The 21347-nt window shown below is 41.9% G+C and overlaps 5 protein-coding genes across 10 annotated transcripts; all 5 read left to right on the top strand.

Moving 5' to 3' along the window:
• The first annotated feature begins 145 nt into the window (after positions 1-145).
• LOC145706470 (uncharacterized) lies at positions 146-2781 on the top strand. 2 transcript variants are annotated; one of them, XM_081783880.1, is made up of 11 exons: positions 146-309; positions 555-623; positions 696-798; positions 962-1180; positions 1222-1288; positions 1423-1692; positions 1732-2103; positions 2161-2275; positions 2318-2410; positions 2457-2540; positions 2590-2781. In XM_081783880.1, exons 1-11 carry the CDS (start codon positions 216-218, stop codon positions 2685-2687), a joined length of 1584 nt encoding a protein of 527 aa, XP_081640006.1. In that variant the 5' UTR covers positions 146-215; the 3' UTR covers positions 2688-2781. The 2 variants fall into 2 exon arrangements, with proteins under 2 accessions (XP_081640006.1, XP_081640005.1); XM_081783879.1 differs by having other exon boundaries at positions 693-798.
• A 668-nt stretch (positions 2782-3449) lies between these two features.
• On the top strand, positions 3450-5592 carry LOC145708036 (actin-related protein 2/3 complex subunit 3-B-like). Its single transcript, XM_081785648.1, has 6 exons — positions 3450-3515; positions 3566-4775; positions 4818-4919; positions 4964-5037; positions 5083-5226; positions 5271-5592. The coding sequence occupies exons 2-6, from the start codon at positions 4652-4654 to the stop codon at positions 5352-5354; spliced, it is 528 nt and encodes a 175-aa protein (XP_081641774.1). The 5' UTR covers positions 3450-3515; positions 3566-4651; the 3' UTR covers positions 5355-5592.
• Positions 5593-5620: 28 nt separating this feature from the next.
• On the top strand, positions 5621-9862 carry LOC145708029 (ADAM 17-like protease). The gene is made up of 11 exons (XM_081785637.1): positions 5621-6579; positions 6619-6820; positions 6865-7039; positions 7084-7494; positions 7539-7749; positions 7794-8082; positions 8130-8221; positions 8267-8360; positions 8405-8641; positions 8689-8754; positions 8798-9862. The coding sequence occupies exons 1-11, from the start codon at positions 5660-5662 to the stop codon at positions 8825-8827; spliced, it is 2727 nt and encodes a 908-aa protein (XP_081641763.1). The 5' UTR covers positions 5621-5659; the 3' UTR covers positions 8828-9862.
• Positions 9863-9898: 36 nt separating this feature from the next.
• On the top strand, positions 9899-14472 carry LOC145708032 (uncharacterized). Of its 5 annotated transcripts, none has more exons than XM_081785643.1 (10): positions 9899-10017; positions 10093-10175; positions 10294-10305; positions 10509-10560; positions 10748-10980; positions 11574-11665; positions 12182-12372; positions 12640-12774; positions 12968-13142; positions 13190-14472. In XM_081785643.1, the coding sequence occupies exons 1-10, from the start codon at positions 10014-10016 to the stop codon at positions 13413-13415; spliced, it is 1203 nt and encodes a 400-aa protein (XP_081641769.1). In that variant the 5' UTR covers positions 9899-10013; the 3' UTR covers positions 13416-14472. The 5 variants fall into 5 exon arrangements, with proteins under 5 accessions (XP_081641769.1, XP_081641770.1, XP_081641767.1 ...); XM_081785641.1 differs by having other exon boundaries at positions 9901-10017; positions 10082-10175; XM_081785645.1 differs by having other exon boundaries at positions 9902-10017; positions 10082-10175; positions 12182-12303.
• A 1213-nt stretch (positions 14473-15685) lies between these two features.
• Positions 15686-21347, top strand: LOC145708028 (uncharacterized). Its single transcript, XM_081785636.1, has 14 exons — positions 15686-15759; positions 15802-15908; positions 15959-16092; positions 16168-16269; positions 16318-16491; positions 16635-16876; positions 16922-17408; positions 17453-17980; positions 18024-18324; positions 18370-18604; positions 18645-18878; positions 18922-19269; positions 19331-19554; positions 19599-21347. Exons 2-14 carry the CDS (start codon positions 15815-15817, stop codon positions 19847-19849), a joined length of 3354 nt encoding a protein of 1117 aa, XP_081641762.1. The 5' UTR covers positions 15686-15759; positions 15802-15814; the 3' UTR covers positions 19850-21347.

The following is a 21347-nucleotide window of genomic DNA, read 5'->3' as shown; positions in this document are numbered from 1 at the left end:
GATGTAACATTGTCACCTGAATCCATTCCAAAAGGGGCATTAACTAGGCGTCTGGTTAATCCCTCATTAGGAATATGTTTCGTATAGCCTTTGTCAAAACAACAATAGCCGATTTGGAACTGCTTCGTTATATGATTGCCTTCCACTGACGAGCTCCTACTTTAGAGATCTAATACAGTGAACAAAACAGAGAGAGAGGGAAGAGACTGTAATTCATGTGGCAAAATGGGCAGCCACACAGACATACCTACAGGGACATTCCGATTCTGCTTGAAATGGCTGAAGATGAAGCCCTGCACACCGAAAAGAGTGAGTAGTTGCCTGACTATCTGTTTATCTGGCATGAATGGGCGGGGAATGAACGAGCGGCGAATTTTTGCCCCCGACAACGGGAATCTGAATCCTGTGAAGCTTTTTCCCGATGAGAAGCCTCTTATCACGCAAAGAACAATTCACAAACACATTTTCGTCTCTTTCATTTTGCCCGCGCCGTATATATACCTAGCATAATGGCGTTAATGCGCTCAGTTTGATAAAAATATGGGTTTATTCAGTCAAACGCGAGAAACTGAAAAGAATTTCTTCAAGAGAGGCTGACACCGCTCACCAACAGCTAAACACAGGTTTAAGGTGCGCATCGAAATTTTTAGCAATTGACATTTTGTTTAAACAATGCGCTTACCTCGGATCAGGAGAAAGTGGAAAGAGCGTAAATGGACGGTACGGGTCTATCTTAGCATCGCCGGAAAATCAAGTTCGCCAGGCCAGCGCAGCCCTACGTAAAATCTGGCGAAAAAGGTTGGCTCTTAAATTTTTTATCTTCATCGCGATATTTATGTTTATGATGAATTCGTTACCGTAAACCTGAAGTAAAGATAATTTTTGATTCCCATAACATGGAACGAATTCTTTTGGAAGGAAGTCTAAGAAGACAAGCGTCAAAATAAATGCGTTCGTTTAGTAACGAAAATTCGTTTTCTTTGAACGCTGTTGAAGCAGATGTCCTCTCCAAGTCATCATTCAAGAACTCGAACACGTTACAAGAGCTGGATAACGTGTACAACAAGCGTCTACCAGCTCGGGTAAATGAGTTCTCTGCCGAGTACCAAAAAGGAATCGCCACTGAGGAAGCCGCGAGGGAGAATAAACTCCGTCAAGCGGAACAGAACTATAAGAAAGAGTATGTTAGATATATCCAATTCCGAATACAATGACAAATAGGATAGAAGCAGAGCAACAAAGAAAAGCGGCGGAGGAACAACGGATAAATGAACAGCGATTGCAACAGGTCTCGGTTTAATATTAATTAGGTCGAGATCAAGATTTCTCTACTTTTAATGTAGGAAATTAATATTTCAAGTGGTAATGACAACGTAATCTTTCTCCCCGAGAACAGAAATTGTTTTCTTAAACTGCTAAAAGCAAAAGATAGTAGAGCAAGCAGCGGAGAAGAGGCAACGCGAGGAGGCTGAACTACGCGCAAAGCTGGATGCTCAAAAACCAGAGGCGCAGCAGCAGAACCAAGAAGTCGCCCGAGCCGATCCCACGCAAACGGAAAGAAAAGAGAAAACGCCAGTAGAACTTGACAGACGCCTTGAAGGATTTCTGTCAAGGAGTCAAATCGAGGAGCAGATTAAATTGTGGGAAGATTCGTGTCGCTCTTTGATCCAGCCGAAGACCGATTCAGACAAAGTAAGCGTAGTATCAATTGACTGTCGCTGATTTCCGTAGCAAATCGCCATGAAAATCAAACGAATGATCGCTGTTCCCATCGGCGCGTTAACGCAACGAAGCGGCGAGGACTTGAAAATTCAAATCAAGAAAATCGGAGCCTTGCTCGATGGAAAAGAGCTCCCGAATCATCCCGAGACCGCGGCGTTTTCTATCCTCTGCGCTTCGCAGCGAATGGTCCGCCTCGCCGAAGAGCAGCTCTCGTCAAACGAAAAGGCAGCCTGTGCTGCAGCAGCCGCCGTTATTGCCTTGTGGGATCACGACTCCAACTTCGGACAGCTCTTTATGGCGCATCTCTATTTAGCTTGTCCGATTCTTCTACCAAGAGATCCTCAGCCTGTCGATATTGATGAAACAAGGATGAGATCATACGTAAGAAGCGTAGATTTAAAAAAATACCTCAATCATTATTAATGAATTACAATTAAGGTGGGGTACGCTCGCCTAATCACTTGCATGGCATCATCAGATTGTGCCCCAGGAAAAGATTATCATCCCTTTGGTATTGAGAATCTGTGGAAAATTCTAGCTTCAATTCTTTTACGTGAGATCACATTTTATTCCAAAAAAACTTGAGCTGATTCAGTGCCTACTGGTAACGAACTCGGCCCTCATGTAGTCTACGAAATTCTTAGATACAGTGGAAAGCGTCTTTCCGCATATTATAACAATGCTTTCTGTAAGAACTCTCCTACCTATTATCTCTCTTTCAAGAAAGTTTTCAGCTCAACTCCTTGCGTTTATCTACAATCACTACATTCCAACCGCAACTGGAGGTCCTGCAGCGCGCCTTTCTTCCATTCTAGACGGTAAACAGCGATTGATGTTCAAAGCGTCAATGATTTATTTTACTTTCAGAAGTCGATCAGAAAGGCTGGCAAGATCCACCCGGAAATTTAGCGTCTAACTTTTGGACGACAAAAGACGAGATGACTGGGAAGATTGTTGACCACTGAGAAAAAAATCTTCAAATGATGAAACAATTTTGCCGCATAACTTGAAGAGCCCTGCCAAATTGCCTTTATTCTCAACATCTTTAACTTCTGATGGAAATAACGCTGGTCTAATTACTCTATTTATTTTAGATGTCCCTAGGCAAAGCACCGAAACTCGAATATCCAGAGCCATACTTTCAACAGCACGACTCATGCGTCTCGTACGGCGATCAAATGTCCAACTCCCCGCAAGGATCGTCAGGCTCTATTGGCCACATTGACAATAATCTCAACGCAGACTTTGGGCCCGAAACAATCAATCCTGGAGATTTAGCAGATGAAGTCGCAAAGAAAAGAGCTAATAGACTTGTAAGACCTCACAAATGCTACTTTTATATAAAACAATGTTTCAGCACAAAAATAGAGTTGCTGCACGCGAATGCAGAAGAAAAAAGAAAGAATACATTAAGGTTAGATTTAAGCTTTTGACTCGGTTTGAGAGAGTTTGATAGTGTCTGGAAAATCGAGTTCAAATCCTAGAAGCACAAAACAAATCATTAATCGAAGAGCTGTCCAAGCTGAAGGAGCAGTACCAAAATCAACACAGTCACAGTGGGGTGACTCAACCCCAGCCTCCTGTTCACGCGGCGAACTTATCCGGCCAATTTCAGCAGTTTACGTTTGCTCATCGCCTCGCTAATTTCCGCCCCGCAGTGTCTTCGCAGTACAATCAATTTTGAGTACGCGTTTATCTTATTTATGTCGATTTCGAAAAACTTTCAGGTGTCTTTCCAGTGGAATGCTAAATTTGAAGAATCCCTTTTTGGTTTTCATTTAATATGCAATTAGGTAAACGACCTTTAATGGCATTCAAAAATAATCTAATGCCCATATTTTAGGTACGCAAGAAGTGAAAAGCTTTTGCCTCCTGTGAAATTATTCGAAGCACATTTTAATATATATTATATATTTATATACATATCTGTTACCGCCTACTGTATACAATGACCTCTTTCATTCAACAACTATTCAATTGGCCCTATTTCTCTTTTCTATTTTATATCACAAGATGTGTGTATATCGAATATCTTGGATTAAAAGTTCGCTTCAAAGAAACCGGCCCAATGTATAATAATATGAATCCCTCAATTTTAAAAGTGTTCAAACCCGACAACTCAAAATCTCTTTAGTCAGAAAAATTGTGTCAAGTTTATGTAAATTGATAATTGCTGGATAAAAAAAGGGTCTCTTAGACCCATGCTTACTCTCTCCTCTCATTCATGAAACAGGAAGCAACCCCATTATTTGAGTCTAAAAAGGTTTACTCCCCGCAGCGTAGTAACTCTTCAACTATGGTCGTCCGTCGCTCGATTGGAGAATGGCTCGATGAGGGAAATGATCTCTTCGAGAATTTTCTTCTTGCATCATAAATGGAGGCACGTAGTCTTTTTATTCGAGGAATTTGTCTTTTCTATTTTTTGTGGCCAACAGAAACAGAAGTTATGAGCTACTCTACATAACTTTGTCAAAAGACAAACTGCTTCTATTCTTCTCAATGTCTCAACTGCAGGTATTAAAAATATCTCATGCTTGAAAATTACCAATACTCCATTTTATTATTTTTCTTTTCTTTTTGCTATTTATCCTTACTAGACCTTCAAGATTTTTTTACAGATAATATCAAAAATATGCGCATTTTTACGTTCAAACTCATTTGCTAAAAATTTTCATGTTCACGCTTTATTTGTGTTCACAAACTCACTTCGAAAGTAAAGCTTTATCTTCAATACAGTTCCACTTGCCCTCTTGTAAATATTTTTTTTTGCTTCAGAAATGTCTATAAAATTATAAGCGCTTCAATAGCTATCTTTTCTTACGTTTGTGTCTCCAGAACTTCTGATGATGTTTTTAAGTTCACTATGAAACAATGTTTTCTTACTTCTAAGGCGCGCATCTTCATTTGTGTTGTTCAGAGTTAACAAAGCATGCCTGCTTATCACTCCTCGCAAGTAGCGCAAATGTCGCTGGGCAACATCGGCCTTCTTGCTCTTCGCGGTGAGCAGAAAGGACCGGGCCCTAGAGCTGATCCAAACTCGGAAGACATCATTGGTATGCCCATATTGAAATAGTGAGAGTTAACATTCTTCAAAGACGAAGCGATCCGCTTCTTCAAGGCGAACGTATTCTTTAAATCATTCAAGCCTGAGAGCGATGCCGATCGTTTGCTGATTTACGTCACCTTGTGGATTCAAGGTACGATAGAACTCACTCCTTTCTTTTGCTAATTCGAGCTCCAGAATGCTTGAAAACTCTTCAGAAGTGCACATCAAAAGACCAGGCATGGAAGGAGCTTTACGCTCGATCGGTTCAGGTAAAAAAGGACGATCATTGATCAGGCGAAATGAATAATTGTTAGGAGCATCCGCTGCCGGGTGACTCGCGATTTCCTTTGAATTCTTACATCCACCAGCCTAATCCCAGCGAGGCGAATAAGCTGCGTGAGTATCTTAAGCAAGTCCGACTGGAAACGTCGAGAAGAATGATCGATCATGCTTTGAAGGTACATTCGTAAGAGTTGATACAGTCTTTGAATCATTTTTCTAGGATGATGGTAAGCCAGACAAGTGGTGGATGTGTTTCACTAAGAAGAGATTCTTGGGTCTTTCTTTGAGCGGACCTGGTTATTAGGAGTCTTTGGTCGTTTCTCTTTCTTTCGCTTCTGTTCTACTTTTCTTTCCAATCAATCATTCAGCAATAGCATCAAACATTCCAATTTAAAGAATATTTAATCGATTGATGCTTAATCTGTGAGCATAATTTGCCCCGAAACTCCAGTGCGTGCCCGTCCACCGAAAAAATCAATTTGCCTGAACTGCACTCTCTTCTATTCAGATACCTAAAACTATAAGCGACTTGCATTCTTCAATCTTGCTTTAATGTGTTCGTTTAGACCATGTACAATACAAGGAGGTTTCGGTAAAAGGCTGAGCGGCATGTGGCTCTGTCTCGCTTTTCTTCTAGCTGAGCTGCGAGTTTCATGCGAGTTTGCACGATTGAGCCAAAAGAATGTTCTTCTGTACTCTCGGAGACGGAAGCGCGCTGCTGATGATGCCGCTGATGATTTTACGAACAGAATAGTCGGCTTCGATGCCGAGACTCCACTTGCGAATTTTACCGTTGAAGCAGTGTTGCAACCGTCGATAGTCGAGCCTAATGCCCTCCCGAAGTATGCTACGCCAAATGCTATTCCGCTTGTTTTCAAAGGGAAACTGAAAAACGAGCGCGACCAGGATCTCGGAACAGCTGAACTTCATTTCAACACTTTTGATAAGCTGAGGTACTTGAAAATCAGCGATAATCATGAAGAAGGAAGCTTCATCGGCGAGCCACATTTGGGTAGACTGAAGGATGCAGATGACGACGATGATCTACTGCTATACAGACAGAGCTTTGCAAAGAAACGCGCCCGTGGCACCTGCGCACCGCCTCTTGGACTTGAAATGCATCAAGGAAAAGAACCGAAAAGTAGCAACGAAAGAGAAAGACGTGAGACCGACGAGGATGAGCAGAGACTTCTACGAGGCCTTGGAGGGCCCAACTTCAAGCTACGAGACTGCAAAATTAAGCTCGTAGCGGACGAGCGCTTTAACTCTGAGATCGGCCAGGGCGATGCCGACAAAACAATCGGATATATGATCTCTGTGATAACGACGGCTGACAACATCTTCCGGCATACGGACTGGCTCGAACGGCAAGATCTAAAAGATTCAAATGGCAATACAATAGAAGCGAAAGGTTTCGGGTTTACAATCGCGCAGATTGAAGTCTGGTCGGATCCGAACAATGGACCCTTTCTCAATGCAACTGAGATCATGGATGATAAGACTTCCCAAGATTGCGAGTCTAGTCAAAGGTAATTCCCTGCCAGATGCACTCGCTCATTCAAATTTAGTACTGCTCCAGTCTGTCGATACCTGAAGGAGTTTGCGAAGAAAGTAGTTGTCGAGGAACAACTGGAAACGGGCGAAATTCAAAAAATGTGTCTTGCGCATCTTTTTACGCACACAGATTTTCCAGAAGGAATCCTTGGATTAGCGCATATTGGCCGACAAGCTAATGGGAATAACGCAGCGATGGGAATATGTGCCAACACGGTATGCGCTGCGCTAGTTATATTTTTCCTTTCAATCTTTTCTAGGATACAGACTCAAGTGGAGCACATTTAAATACAGCTCTTACTTCTACATTGAACTGGGGATCGAAAATCCTCACAGATGAAGCTCAGCTTGTCACAACTCATGAACTCGGCCACAACTGGGGAGCTTATCATGATGATAATGCTCAAAGCTTACGTATTGCAACAGAAGACGACGGTAAGTGGAATTTTTACTTTTCGCGAATTTCAAATGCTTCTTAGAATGTCTGCCAAAATCATCTCAAGACGGCTACTATGTGATGTTTCGAAACGCAGTGACAGGAGACAAACCCAACAATAATAAGTTTTCCATATGTTCAAAAAGTCAAGTGGCCGGTCAATTGTCAAAATGTGTCAGCATCGGCTTCAGCGAAACAAAGAACCAATCTTGTGGCAATTACAAAGTCGAGGACGGAGAGGAATGTGACTCGGGATTTAATATTGGTGGATCCTCGTTTTGTTGCACCAGCGACTGTCGGCTCAACAAAAATGTCACTAATGGACTGCCAGCGCAGTGTGATGGGAAGAACCCCAACGAACAGGCATGCTGCCAAAACTGTCGCTTCCAGAACGAGGGGCACGTTTGTCGCGAGTCGAACCAGTGCATGGAAAAATCCGTCTGTAGCGGAGATAGTAAGTGCCCTAGAAATCTCAAGAAATCCAAACTGACTTTTTAGGTGCTATTTGTCCAGTTTCGCGGCCTAAAGACGACGGAACGCAATGTACTGATGCTGATGGCCTTCAATCACAATGTAAAATTAATCCTGCTACAGGCAGGAGTGACTGTCAAGATATCTGTCAGCAGCTCGATATGGAGATATGCTACTGCGACAAGAAAGACGATTACATAGAAATGTGTCATCGTTGCTGCGAGGACAAGAATCAAACGTAAGAGAGTTAAAGGATGGCGACTTTAAGCTATTGATTTGAAGGTGTCAACCTGTTCATATCTGGGCAAGTAGACTTGAAAAAATCGACCCAGATCTGAAGACGCTGCTGGAGAACCCTGTCATCATGAAAAACAACTCTGTTTGTCATGTTGGTCTCTGCCAGCAAAGGGTTGACCCCAACGAAAATATAAACGTCACTCGTTGCATTGTCAATATCGGAGACACGCCAAGTCTCAGCAATATCCTGGAGTACTTTCAGCCTGAGAAGTTCAAGGATCTTGTCAAGAACAATATAACTGGAGCGATAATGATTTTCAGCTTTATGCTTTGGGTAAACAATTCTCATTTCAGGCCGATTCTCATTTTGTAATTTTGCAGGTTCCTGCTTCCATGTTTATTTGTTACGTCGATAAAAAACGAAGAGAGCACAACGAAAAGAATAGATTCCAGTGGGTCGATTATATGTCCAGGTAAAGAAACTTCCATTTGCTTTGTAAGATTAACTCTTTTATCAGCTTCAGCTATACATATCCGAATATAAATCCAGATATGATTCAATCATTTCCTAATCCTCCAGGTTTCCCTCCCAATCAATCCTACGCCTTGAAGGTCAGTTGACAACCAGAAAGTTCACTTTACAACCATTATCTCAGGTTATGGCACACTTGGAAGACCATATAAAACGGGGAAATGGTGGAAATGGACTCCCGAGCGAAACGGACTTTCATTCCGGAACTCGGCTTAATGAGCAGTCTACTTCTAATCCGAACAACAGTTCCAACAACAACATAGATCTCAGCAATGTGCCCAAACTGATCGAGCCGATCTCTGCTGCGCTCCCAGAAGCGACGGCTTATAATCGAAGCTCAAAGAGAAAGGTTATTCAGAAGGTAATTATAAATTAGACTTTAATCATTAAAAAAACTTTTATACGTAGGGCATTGGCGCTCAAATGTCTTGGCTAGAATCGGAATCGAAAAGAACGCAAAACTCCCATCTTCAGGTAGGGCCTTTTTATTTGCCTGTTACAGTAACAAATTTTTAAGCATCAAATATCCAAAGAAACGAGCCTTTAACCTCATGTATACTGTACAGACTATCCACCGTTCTTTCAAGCGCATCGCTCAGTAGCAGAAACCTTCCTTAGAAGAAAGCTCTCTTCTTTTCTGCAAATGCACTTTTGTAAAGGACCGCACAAACTACAGCTTACTACTGTATAAGTCCACGCTCATAAACTTGCCCTTCATTATTTTTCTATTGCCTCCTCTTCTAACTTCGTCTATTGCTCACTTTTTCGTTAGCAGCACACTCCTTGCAGCAGTCATTTCTTCATTCTTTTCGTGCATGTTTTACGAAACAAAGATAACGCCTTGTAAAAATAAACATTTTTTTTTCTATTCGAAGGACAGCCCCTAATAACGCCACGGAAAGAATGAAGCACCCGAATTTCTTCTCTTGCTCCTGTCTGTTCCATGGTTCCGCTCTATTTTTTTTTCTCGTCGCCTTACAGTTTTGACGATTTTTGGACAATTTTATATCCAATCTTAAATAATTAACGTTATGAATCATAACGGGTGTAGGGCGGCTACGTTACAAGTAGTCAAAATTGTAACGGCGTTACAAAAATTAAAAATCAAAATCATTGAACGAGTGTGCGCTTCGCGCTTGAATTGAAGGAAACTACTTTTTGGTTTACCTTATTGCTTATTATGTCCACAATAAAAAGAATTACGGGATGAAAAGTAATTTTTATTGCGAAAAAAATCTGAGTTTTTGTAACGGCGTTACAAAATTGTAACGGCGTTACAAATTTGTAACGTAGCCGCCCGTCCCCCATCATAACTTATGATTGATTTATCGATTTTATGAGGGTTAACTTGCATATTCTCTCGCTATTTTCAGGCTTCTGTGACTACGTATGATATCATCATTAGCGCCGTCTTATTTTGATAAACCTCAACACACAAAGTTTCCAATATGGTTGTCTCATTCGATAACGGGCCTACGAAGTCAATATTTCTCTTCTACTGTAGATGATAATAAATTGAACGAAATTTCTAGCATCAAAGCATTTTGATGCAGTCTTACTTATCTTCAAAATACAAGCTGAACTCTTCATCGACATCCTACAATCTCATTACACTCATGCATCCATATTTAGGTGTTTAATTGAGTGAAATCAACAAGGAAACATACCAGGCGTTGCGGTGGCAGGAGGGATTCAGCTGTAGCATGTTCTAAGAATGGAAAATAATATTAATAATGGGTAAGCAACTCGAATTTAGTTATGACTTGATCAGTGCAGAAACGGTAGTTGTCTGACATTTTAGGCAAAATACAGTCATTCTTCCTACAAGCCGGCCATACCTGCAGTCAGACGGTGCCATTCACGTGCAACTTCCCGAGCCAGACAGAAACGGCCAGGTAAATAAGCAACTGCTCCGCGGGCCACTTCGTTTTACAATTGTGATTAACTATCATAATCGTTGTTTATTTTAACACACTTGCATGCTGATCAATGTTAACTCAAACTGATTTCAAGGTTATATATCAGGTATGAATCATAACTGGCGATCAGTAAGTGTAATCGGTGCGACTGATAAAGACTTCTTTATCAGGGCAATTTTACGGGTGATTTGCCCCATTTGTGTAATTTTACTCCTAAAATCAACCTCGCCATATCTCATTTAATAGCAATCCTGCTCACTTCTGCAGCAGGATTAAATATTAAATCCCATTAAGAAAAAAATGTTTTAGGTAGCAGTACCTAAAGGAGATGGTAATGTCCAGACTCTTAACTTCTACCTGTTACGGCTGCATGAAATCTTTATCTTCGTCTGTCAATGTTTTAAAAAGAAACAAATCGATAGAAGTAAAATTCGATGGAGTAAAATAAGTTTAGATTATTGTAAGCACTAATAAAAGTCAGGAATTAGTGGCGTAAAAGTCTACGAGTTTATAATAACGTAAAACATCTTCTGCAGCCTGTTATTAGTCACCACCTACCTCGTCTGCATCTAAGGCTGATGATTTAACTCCGAAAAGTCATGTAATCGAAAGTCAAGCTCAATCCACGGACTACAAAGAGGCCTCTGTAAATAATCAGTCTCCAAATATGAGTCAGTCTGAGGAGATTCAGCTACAAAGACCTAACCATTCAAGCCCCGACAGTGCCAGCAATCCCGCTATTAAAAACAGATACCATCCACCTCTACGAAGTCAGCCATCGATTCGGAATTTAAAATCTAATTTTCCCCGGCCGAAAGTGTTGAGTGATACGACTCCTAGAGATCTAATTTTTTATGAGCCATTAATTAAATACGACATTGATGATCAATTTCTCTCGCAACTGAAAAACGGTCGCCCGCGAAAGTCGAAATTATTCTTGTGCGGATTCTTTTTACAGTTAATGTATGTGTGTTTGTGTTTCGCGAGGGAGAGAGAAGGAACTGGAAATTGACTGCTTCTTTTGTGAGCTGTAGCGCTCTGTGAGCTAGCATATTTTCGTAAGTGTAGCGCCTGCAAGAGCTCCCACGAGCTCGCCCCAGCCAGGCTAACGTGAAGTCACTACTGACGACACACGGGCGCGCTCGATAGATACACACACGCGAACGAGAGAAAGAGAAATAAGTGAGCTAGCCACGCCATAATCAGCCAACATATACATTTGTCATAGCGCAGCGTCACTTTCACGTCTTATTCCTTTTTTTTTGCGAGACACGCAACGGGCTCAAGCCGCGTATGATGACCTCAGATAGCTCTCAGCACTTGGGCGCGCCGGCAGGAACCAACTACCATTCCCATTTTGAATCGAGACCGAACGTACCCCGATTTCCGGGCGGCTCCTCCAACTCCAATCGCGACATTGATCGCCTCAAAAACCAGCATCATGAAGAGCTTCGCCGGCGAGCCAGGTAATCCATGACGTCCGCTATTGTTTGTTCCCTAGCATTTTTTTTATTATTCAAGCGCCCCGTTTTTATGAGCACTTTTCTTTTTACCTGAACTCACTCGCTTCGAATGCATTATTAATTACCCTCCAATTCATAGAACATATTTCTGAGTAAACTATTCAATCAGAATATTTTACAAAGAGTGAGACAAAAGAAGGTGTGCACGGTAATTCATTGCTCTGTGAAGCTTTCGAGAAGTAGTCACAACAAAGGTCATGGGCTCTTGTTGTCTCTGTGACCTTTTGAGTTTAGTACTTTTAAATAAGTACGAATTCCAGATTCTCACTTTCACATTGCCTTTTTCGTATTTATCGAGTTAATACTGCATACTAGTTCAAAAGGTTTAAATCGACATTAGTCTTCCGTGAATCATTTTTTGCCACGTCGAATACCGAGGGTTTTAAAGTTGACACCGACTGTCCAGCGACATGACGATGGAGCTTAAATATAGACCGATGGTTGAAAAGGTATTTTTAGCTATCAAAAAATCTACAAAGAAGTCAAAGACTCGAACGATGGCATTCAAACAGACACGGATGGATTCAAAGAGCCCCACCCTAGGACGCCCCACAACTATCAACTTGAAAAGATAAAGAAAGGTAAGTTAACCGTCATTCCAAGCGATGGTCGGGTTAGCAATCAAAAGCAGAAAACAGTTCTCGCCAAAGGTCTGTCAATAAAAAAATGGTGACCACTTTGGTGATTTTCGAAATTCCGGTGCTCTCAGTTTATCTATTTGCTAGAAGAGGATTCAATTTGAACCTTCAAATGTCGCGCTATAGTAAACATATATTGGAAAGAGCGATATTTGTACGTTCAGAAGGGGCTTTCAAGTCTCCTTTGTTTCATTTTCTGGCAATATTCTCTTTTTATTGTGGTGAAATGGCGTGTAAAATTAGACCCTCAGTTCAGCAAATTAAAGAAGTGGAATTAAGAACCGCGGCCTCCTAAACATCCTACAGACTCCGATAGTTCCGACACAGAAGACGTTATGACAGACATCGTTCCCATTCCGACGGCGCCGGAGGCGCCTCCTCTTGGTCTTCCCGTTGTTTCCCAACCGATCTTAGGTCAGTGTCACAGCACCGATTTTATGAATTAAATTATTAATAAATTCTACATTTCCATAGCTGTCTCAAAGACACTATGATGATTTCGGAAACGTTGTCCCAAAGATGTAAATTTGCGTCATTCTACTATTGCGACTGAACTTCGATAAAGCACTGCCGGTGTTCCTTATCACTTGTGAACCTGTATTTTTAGCCGTTCCCGTGCATCAACTCCAGTCTCAAATGACGCCTTATCAAACAACTAATCCGATGGTTCCATTATCAGATTATAACAACTTTACGAAACTGGAACCGCATCCGGCAGTTGCCGATGCATCCATAAACTTCGATCCTAACGATAATGGTTTGTCCTCAACAGTTCTTCCGGGGTATGAATTAGCTCAAAATCGACTTAGAGCTTTAACTTTTCATTTAGTAACGGTCCCGAAGGAATGGTGATAGAAGCCACGAAACGAAGAGAGATAAGGTTACAGAAAAATCGCGAAGCTGCCAGAGAATGTCGTCGAAAGAAGAAGGAATATATTAAGTGTCTCGAAAATAGAGTCCAAGTCCTCGAAGCACAAAATAAAGGCCTAATAGACGAATTGAAGAATCTTAAAGAGATGTACTGTCATAAGCCCGCCGGTAGCCAGCAGCAGTAACAGAAAATTAACCGTGTCCTTTCGCGCCTTACTGATGAATTTTTTGTTTGATAAAAAAGTGAAGTTCAGTGTCGACTAATTCTGCCAGCTTCGGCAATTTTCATGAATTTCTTACCACTAAGTGCTCCGTAAAGATTCGGTTTTCTTCACGTACCTGCTGGGTCTGTCAAGGCAGAACTGTCATTTGTTATTCACAACCCATCGAAATCATAAAAAAAGTAGCCCTCTGCAATTGATTGATTTTTAATTTGATACTGGAGTATAGAAAACAACGACGATTTATGCTGAGTATTTCACTTATTTCTATATTCTAAAATAAATCAATATGCGTTCACCTGAAAAAAAAGAAACGAAGCTCAGTCGATTGTTAAATTTGCAGTGATCTTAAAAATGTTTTCGTTGCACAAAGAACGCATTATCCTCCTTGATTTCTACGTTCGATTTCAATCTGTTAATTCCCCTTGCATCGTGAAGGTTCTGCTTCGACATCTGCGAAAATTAAAACGCATCAGAGGCACGGATCGCATTCTACCAATTCTTTTTAGTTTCCAACTTCATTTTTTGAAGTCTTCTCTTCATGATTTTTAAGTTTTCAGAAATTTTCTTTTAAGTTTTCCTGTACTCATTTATCCTTTTCTCTATTGACCATCTGATAAATTGAAATCGTCAAAATACACTCTGCCAACATGATCTAACGGTCACGCCTCTATTTTTTGTATTAAGTTTTTCATCTTTTTTCTTAATTTTATGCTTCCATCAAAGAAATATTCAGTTTGCTGACGTTTAAGATCTCTCCATCATAACGACCTGTACATATTATTGATTCACTCTTATTCTGGATCTTTTCCGTTTTGTTTTATATAACGCCCTACCCCAGACCAACTTATGTTCCAATTTTCATCATTTTAATTCTACAACTCTGCTTTATATTTATATGCATTTCTATTTGAGCTGGTGAATTCTTATTTCAGATAAACAAAAACTAACTCTTGTTTTGGATTCTTCTCAAATTTTACAAATTTAATCAAATCTTGAAATAAATGTTGCCGAAGCTTCATTCAATATTTGCTCGTTGTTCTGGACTTCTTTCAACCTTTAAATTATCGGCTAGAAGAGCCTAATAATTGCACTTAATTGGAATCAATAGTCACGAGCGTTTTCAAACGCTTTACTTTATAAGAATTAAGTACAGTATTTGGTGTGTATCAGGTTGATGAGTTGCTTATCACGAGTTTCATTGAATTGCGCCTGGTCTTATGGAACGATAAATGATAGCAATGGGAGAGTAGTTCTCTTTGAAAGCGGCTTGATGGGGATTGGCTTTTTTGCCAAAGAAAAGTGTTAGGGTAATGGGTGGATTATCCGAATGCTAATGTAATATCCTGTTGTGGTGGTGCCTATTCTGCATTGGTGGTGTAGGCGGCAATCACTGCCCAAGGCCAGATGCCATGAACGCTCAACTCACACCTGGTGCTACCTCCCCGTCGTGTGCGAAACTCGCTCTGCACATCTTGTGTTATAAAACTCAATCACTTGCCACCCAAATTTCACATTCTCGAGAGAATTCAACCTTCTAAGAACTTGAGAGCTCTCCCGTTCCGAAGAAACAGCCGCTTAGCCCGATCCCTAATGATTGTCCGAACGAAAGGTACCACTACGCCTTGTCGCTTTTTCGCCGCTCGGCTTCTCCATCTAAAGATCGCTTTCATTTCCAAAATCTTTCAGTTTTTAGTCAGTAGATGCAGGTTTAATTGCGTTACCTGCATTCTAGCGCTGTTTTTGGACCGATTTAGTTAATTAACTAATGACGTTTAATTAGTTTATGAATTGGTAATTAATGAGGGGCTTTGAAATATTATTTTCGGCCGCCTTGCATGCACTAAAAATGCGTATTCTGCGTCAGATAGTTGGATAAACTGCCCGATGATGGCCAGAGAGCATAATTAGAGGCTGCTCGTTATAGCACCGCGGGGCAAATAAAATTCGGAAAGAGAATTCTTCACCTATGGCTTACTACTACCCACGAGTGCCAAGCGAGAGAACATCTTTTGCATTTGAAATTGATCTTTTTTACGCGGCACATTTCTCGATGAATAAAGAAACATTAGTTGTCGTAAATATGCAAGAAAAGTGTTGAAAATAAGCTTTTTCAATTGATTCCAATTTCGCAGGTTATTATTACTCTCTCAGGGATATTTTCACGGGCCGTTTTTCAATTATAAGAATTACTGCTTGCTTCTTATTTTAATGTGATTTATTTAGAATCTATTTAAATATAGAGCCTTGAATCGTTTTCGGCTGCAGTATTGACAATACCTATCGTTATGAAGATACAAAAAATCAGGTTCGTTTAGGCTTGTCGCGTCTAGTCTAATCAGACGGATAGGTAAAATTTATGGATGGCACGGCAGACAACCGATCACTATGAAGAAGAAATTGGAGTTCCGAATCGATTTGTCTATAGACACATAGATTCTGAATCGAGTTTTACAGGTAATCTCATTCACTATATTTCAAGCTTGTAACAGTTCCCTTTTCCCAAGAGCCTGGGGCAGACACTCCTGGTCCTCCCCATCAGCCTTCGGCCTTCGTTCCGGTCACCTACCAGCACCACAGCGAGAACACAAATTCTATGGTCGTAGTTGTGCCGATAGCACGCCAATCTAATCTTGAATCGGTAATTTCTAAATCTATATTTCTTTCTATTGTTTCTCTTGCCTCTGATGACGATAATTGACCGATTTTGATTCAGAGTTCTCAAGAACGTGAGCAAAGACGAGACGCATTTGGGAATGTTTCACATGGAAATCGTCATCGTGATACGCCGCTCAGCGAGCTCAACGATGAGCGACGGGTGAGAACTATTGCGAATTGCAGGAGCGATAATGAATGATTACTCTAGCTTATGCCTCCCCCTCAGCCGGTAGACCCGAGGCCGGGCGAGTTGCCGAGCGGAGCTGATTTTGGAAGAGCATCCACGATGACTGCCTCAACAATTGGTTCTATTGAGAGAGAGATTCGCTCACCAACGGAGCCCATTCCGAATATTCCTATGACGCCGAGATCTCCAATTGTGGTAATTATAAAAAGCTATTAGTTTCTCTCTTTATTTATCGCCGTGAAATAAACTTGATTATTTTCTCTTGTGTGGGATAATTGAAAAAAGCTAGCTTTACCTCGCTTCGTCTCTCTACCGTCCTTTAAATACTGTAACTCTAGCCGGTGACGAGTATAGGACTCACGGAGCCCCATACTGGCGAAGTGCGTTATGCGCCTCCGTCTCAACCACCCAGGTCTGTCAGACGGCAATTCGGTGATCCGGGGCTATCGGACTCGACACAACATCATCGAGCTCCCATTTCGCACCCACGAGTCGAAGAATACCAAACTGACAGAGAGCCGGAGTTCAGGTTGCCAAGACCGAATCCTTCACCTCGCTCAAGCTATCCCACCAACACTGGGTAGGTGTTTAAGCGTAGAACATCGCGTTTATTTTCTTATTGTAGAGAGCTAATGGAGGTTGACCGCCAGCCGATACGTAGGCCTGCTCAAGTTCTTCAACCAACGCGCCCTAGAGCGGACCATCGCCAGGTAGAGCCTGTGCGGGTATTCAATCCAACACCATCTATTCACCAACCAACGACTCCTGCTACATCGCTACCAACTCCAGCAGCGAGTGCTTCCCTTCATGCAAGTGGCACTCTACCATTAACACGCCCCATTCATTCCAATCCTGCTTACTCACACAACCCCCAAGCATCGACTTTGCAATATAGTCCAAACCAAACTGGCTCTCGCGCTCCAACACTATCAAGCAACCTTCCGTCAACACCACAACAAAATCAAGCTGCTTTAGCTCAACCCTCGCATATCCAACCGTCACGCGAGACAAACGACCAGCTGGCAACGCCGACTGTGCTTCCCGCTAATACAAGACCTCGACGTCAAGAACCACTATATCAGGAATCTAACCTCTCTCAAGTCCAACCACCTGTACGCGCGTTGCTCTTCAAAGCTAGCTCTAACTTTCTTTCTAGCCGATGCCAAGACCCGTTCAGCAGCCCCTGCAAATGACTGCGAACTCAAACGCTCAGCAATCCAGTCAGATGAATAACAACTCCTACCAAACTCAAAGTGGACATGCCTCTACAGTACATCTTTCTTCTCAACCTGTAAATGTACCTGGGCCGACGACCTACGTTGAGCCAGCCCATCAACAGTTTATCCCGTCTGCCGCAAGCTTTTTACCAACAAACCAAACGCATGGACCACTGCTTGCCGCCTCAACGACAACGATTCCGTCTCGTAATGTCCAGCTTTCGGGAAGCCTAAACTATCAACCTCGAATTACACAGCCCGCTGTCTCATCTCAGATCATTCGTTCTGGACCTGTTGTCCAACCGCCCAGCGCCCTGCATGCGCATAACCAACATCACAATCAAAACTACCAAACTGGACATCTTTCTCCAATGGACTTTGAAGAAGCTCCTTACGGGCACAGTTCGCGTATTCCATCACGTGATCATCATCAGAGACGTCCGCATCACGCATCACAACATCATAGAGTAATTCAGCTTGTTTAACAATATTGTAAGTAAAGATGTTTAGCCTATTTCACCTTACAGACGAAACAATGACGACCACCACTATCGTTCCTTATCTCCTCATGAAAGTTATCCAAGTCGGAATAGCAGGAGGGCGTTAGATTTCTCCCGACATCATCATGGTGATCGTAGAGCTGACTGCAGAAGAGACCACTCGCCGTACGATCGCGACGATCGCGACTACTACTCCCCTCGGCAATCACGATCTCCGTTTCGCAGGGATAGAAGAGACAGAGATGATGATCGAGGTAGAAGGCGCATTGATTCTTATGATGACGACTCGCCGCATCGCTCGAGCTCACGAGGTTATTCTGGCCTCTGTTTGTCAATCGCTAATAACAATTTTTAAGAAGCTCGTCATCAATCTAATCCTCGCGATAGGAGGAAAAGTGACCCGAATTCAACGCGAATGGAAACGAATTCTATGAACCAGCTAGTTCCGCAGACGAATAATCCGGGTCATCTGGATGATCCAAGGCTTAATCCCCGCGCTCACCTGTCCGCGCAAGAAAATCAGACAAACAATCAGCTCATTCAACTCTCGTCCATTTCCAATACGATCGGTCTTGGAAATCTGCAGAACTCGTAAGTCTTTTAGTGTTTTACCTATCCGAATTGATTCTAGTTTGAACGCCATGATTGTGCCAATGATAAAAGATCAGGGAATTCAACAAGGCCATCGAGAAATGGCTCAAAATTATCAAATGCAGATGGAACTGAAAGAATTGCGATCTCAACAGGCGCAGGACGCCAGTAGAGATCAACAACTCAAAGAAACGATGGTAGAGATGTTGGAAAACAAGTTTAAGGAACTAACAAAATCACTCCCCGAGAAGATCCGGGAGGCTTCCGGGGAACGGTAATTCTTATAGTTTGATTGTAAATAAAAACAAACATTGTAGTGAGCGAAGAAGTAGTGAACGATGGCCGGATCTAGTTAAAACGCCGGAATCAAACTCAGCATCATCACAATATTCTGACGTTGAGCAATCACCGTACAGAAAGCCGCGCTACAGAACTCATCATCCATACAGGCGGCCTCACAGGAGTGGAGAATATGACTCACCTCAAGGTTCACCTGCGGAGTCCATTTCAAACAGACGCCTGCATCGAAATATATCGGGTAATTCGGGAGGGTTCAGCTCAGCCCAATCAAGTCCAGTTGATTCGGTGATGGACGACTCGAATTTCCAGGCAAACTCACTCTCACCGACGCAATACTCTGATCTAACAACAGAGGAAGTGTGCTCGTAAGTAAACGTTTCCTAGCACTTGTTTTAATCAAACCTAATATTCTGACCAACTATTCAGAAAACTCCAGGAGTGGCACATGTCCGACGAGATCATCGAGAACTTTCGCAGGGAGAAGATTAACGGTCGCCATTTGAACTACTTGAACGAATACATGATTCGCACAGGTCTAATGACGCAAGAGGCGGAGAACGAGAACTTACGACAGATACGACCGCTCGCCGAAAGACTCGGCCCCAGAAAAACTCTTTGGCGTGCATTAAGAATGCATGTTACTCAGAAATGTAAGTTTACCGAGATGAGTTCTAATCCATCGAGTTTAATTAAGCTCTTCCGCTGAGTCCCTCGCTCCAGTCATCGAAAGACTGCTGGAGGAATAAAGAATGGATTACGCCGATGGGAGATGTTGGGCTTTGGTTGCGAACTATTCAGCTGGGAGAGTTTACGCGTAACTTCGCGGACGAACAAGTAGAAGGCACCGCTGTGTACGATATCAACGAGCTGGATCTGATTCATCTAGGACTAGAGAAGCTAGGCGACCGACTCACATTCGTCATTGAGCGTGATATGATGACCTAACCTCAGTTAACGCTCAAATTCGTGGAGAGGAGCTCTCGACTCCACGGCTCGTGTTTATAACTTTAAATTCTACATTTGATTGCTTCTTATCAAGCTTGATCCAAAAGCCCTCGTTAAAAAACGTTTTAACAATACGTCACTCAACCCATGGCTATTAAAAATAGTCTGAATCTTCTTTATGACCTAATACTTCTGGTTTTCGACGCTTTTTTGCAACTGATTGTAAACGATAAACTCGTGTCTCTCAGCAACTTTACTTTAGCAATGCGCACACATTTCTCTTTATTCATCGGAATTAAAAACCCTTTACCTACGCGAGAACTTTCACGATCATGAATGCCAGATCACTCCCTAAACACACACATGAGCATATTTATATATTTAAAAACGTAATGGTGATGGTCTTCTTTAAACATTCGGCTGATTTTTTCCGCTATCGGTTGGGTTATATCCTCTTCCTGACTTTTTATTCTTGCTCCTGAAACTCCAAAGATCGAAATTAAAAACAACTTTTACTATATGAATCCGTTTTCTATTGCCAATTTGGGTCTGCTTCGAGTAAATGCTATTTTTCCCGTGGACACCCCTAACCGCTATTTCAAATACGTTGCGCGGTGCATCACTAGGAATGTACTTCATTTAACTCAAAAACATTTAATGTTGCAAATTATGGAGTGACGTCACTCCTTAAATTGAAGCATTGTAACTGGCTCTTTTGGCTAGAAATTGTAAAAATCATTCCGCCAAAGTTCTTATGCGTTCCGTTTTTCGCCATTACTTCCCTCTGTTAATAAGTGCTTAATTTATGACGTCAAAACTCAATGGTCATTCTTTTCACAAGAGAGGTAAGCTAGTTACTTACTTGAACCGTTGATCGGCAAAATACATATATCTGTCAAAGTAATTCCTCCATGCAAACAACAACGATTCTACTAAGTTTGAAAACATCTCCGCGACTCTTTATCCTATCATTTTAACTAAAAACAAAGCCAGTTTTCATTAATTGTTTATTTAAACTTAACAAGAATCGCGGGGGTTCTTTTAAACTCATAGTTGCTTGGTGGCTAGGCCGACTGTATTGATGATTTTTTTAAACCTATTTTGAATTAATCATTGTCGAGATCCTCGCGTACACGAGACAGCGGACAACTCATTTGAGGTTGCAACCTACTAGTTCAGTGTATGTGTGGATATTCATTCCTGAATCGTAACCGCTTTACAGTTGCCCTAGCCTCCAACCCGCTTTTTCTCGCTTCCTGCTTGCAAGAGAACGAGCTCTCCTGCTATTTAATTTATTTGCGTGTTGTCTCCTATCGAAGACCCCGACCGTATATTCTTACCTCTACTATTATTTTTGTAACTCTTTCTGGGCTATGAAACTCGCCCCTTCCTGAGATCTAGTATATTCCAGACTCAAGTTTCCTCTTTCACCTAAATCCCACATTCCGCCTTCCTACCGGTAACCACAATTGTAAATATATTCCCAGCGCCAGACCGA

The sequence above is a fragment of the Oikopleura dioica genome, chromosome XSR, assembly GCF_907165135.1.
Source record: "Oikopleura dioica chromosome XSR, OKI2018_I68_1.0, whole genome shotgun sequence".
NCBI classification, from domain to species: domain Eukaryota; kingdom Metazoa; phylum Chordata; class Appendicularia; order Copelata; family Oikopleuridae; genus Oikopleura; species Oikopleura dioica.
The sequence above is the reverse complement of the archived record's forward strand: the minus strand, read 5'-3'. Positions and strand labels throughout refer to the sequence as shown.

What these genes read in the sequence shown, in the direction of transcription:
- LOC145708036 (XM_081785648.1), top strand. Translation starts at nt 4,652, where the DNA reads ATGCCTGCTTATCACTCCTCGCAAGTAGCGCAAATGTCGCTGGGCAAC. An exon ending in CGTCACCTTGTGGATTCAAG is followed by an intron (nt 4,920 to 4,963) that starts GTACGATAGAAC and finishes TTCGAGCTCCAG; the next exon opens with AATGCTTGAAAACTCTTCAG. An exon ending in TGATCGATCATGCTTTGAAG is followed by an intron (nt 5,227 to 5,270) that starts GTACATTCGTAA and finishes TCATTTTTCTAG; the next exon opens with GATGATGGTAAGCCAGACAA.
- LOC145708032 (XM_081785641.1), top strand. Translation starts at nt 9,995, where the DNA reads ATGGAAAATAATATTAATAATGG. An exon ending in GACTCTTAACTTCTACCTGT is followed by an intron (nt 10,561 to 10,747) that starts TACGGCTGCATG and finishes CCTGTTATTAGT; the next exon opens with CACCACCTACCTCGTCTGCA. An exon ending in TCCTCAACAGTTCTTCCGGG is followed by an intron (nt 13,143 to 13,189) that starts GTATGAATTAGC and finishes CTTTTCATTTAG; the next exon opens with TAACGGTCCCGAAGGAATGG.
- LOC145708029 (XM_081785637.1), top strand. Translation starts at nt 5,660, where the DNA reads ATGTGGCTCTGTCTCGCTTTTCTTCTAGCTGAGCTGCGAGTTTCATGC. An exon ending in TGGGTCGATTATATGTCCAG is followed by an intron (nt 8,222 to 8,266) that starts GTAAAGAAACTT and finishes CTCTTTTATCAG; the next exon opens with CTTCAGCTATACATATCCGA. An exon ending in CGCAAAACTCCCATCTTCAG is followed by an intron (nt 8,755 to 8,797) that starts GTAGGGCCTTTT and finishes CAAATTTTTAAG; the next exon opens with CATCAAATATCCAAAGAAAC.
- LOC145708028 (XM_081785636.1), top strand. Translation starts at nt 15,815, where the DNA reads ATGGCACGGCAGACAACCGATCACTATGAAGAAGAAATTGGAGTTCCG. An exon ending in CGCCGAGATCTCCAATTGTG is followed by an intron (nt 16,492 to 16,634) that starts GTAATTATAAAA and finishes CTGTAACTCTAG; the next exon opens with CCGGTGACGAGTATAGGACT. An exon ending in AGCTATCCCACCAACACTGG is followed by an intron (nt 16,877 to 16,921) that starts GTAGGTGTTTAA and finishes TTCTTATTGTAG; the next exon opens with AGAGCTAATGGAGGTTGACC.
- LOC145706470 (XM_081783879.1), top strand. Translation starts at nt 216, where the DNA reads ATGTGGCAAAATGGGCAGCCACACAGACATACCTACAGGGACATTCCG. An exon ending in CGTAAAATCTGGCGAAAAAG is followed by an intron (nt 799 to 961) that starts GTTGGCTCTTAA and finishes GCGTTCGTTTAG; the next exon opens with TAACGAAAATTCGTTTTCTT. An exon ending in CCTTTCTTCCATTCTAGACG is followed by an intron (nt 2,541 to 2,589) that starts GTAAACAGCGAT and finishes TTTTACTTTCAG; the next exon opens with AAGTCGATCAGAAAGGCTGG.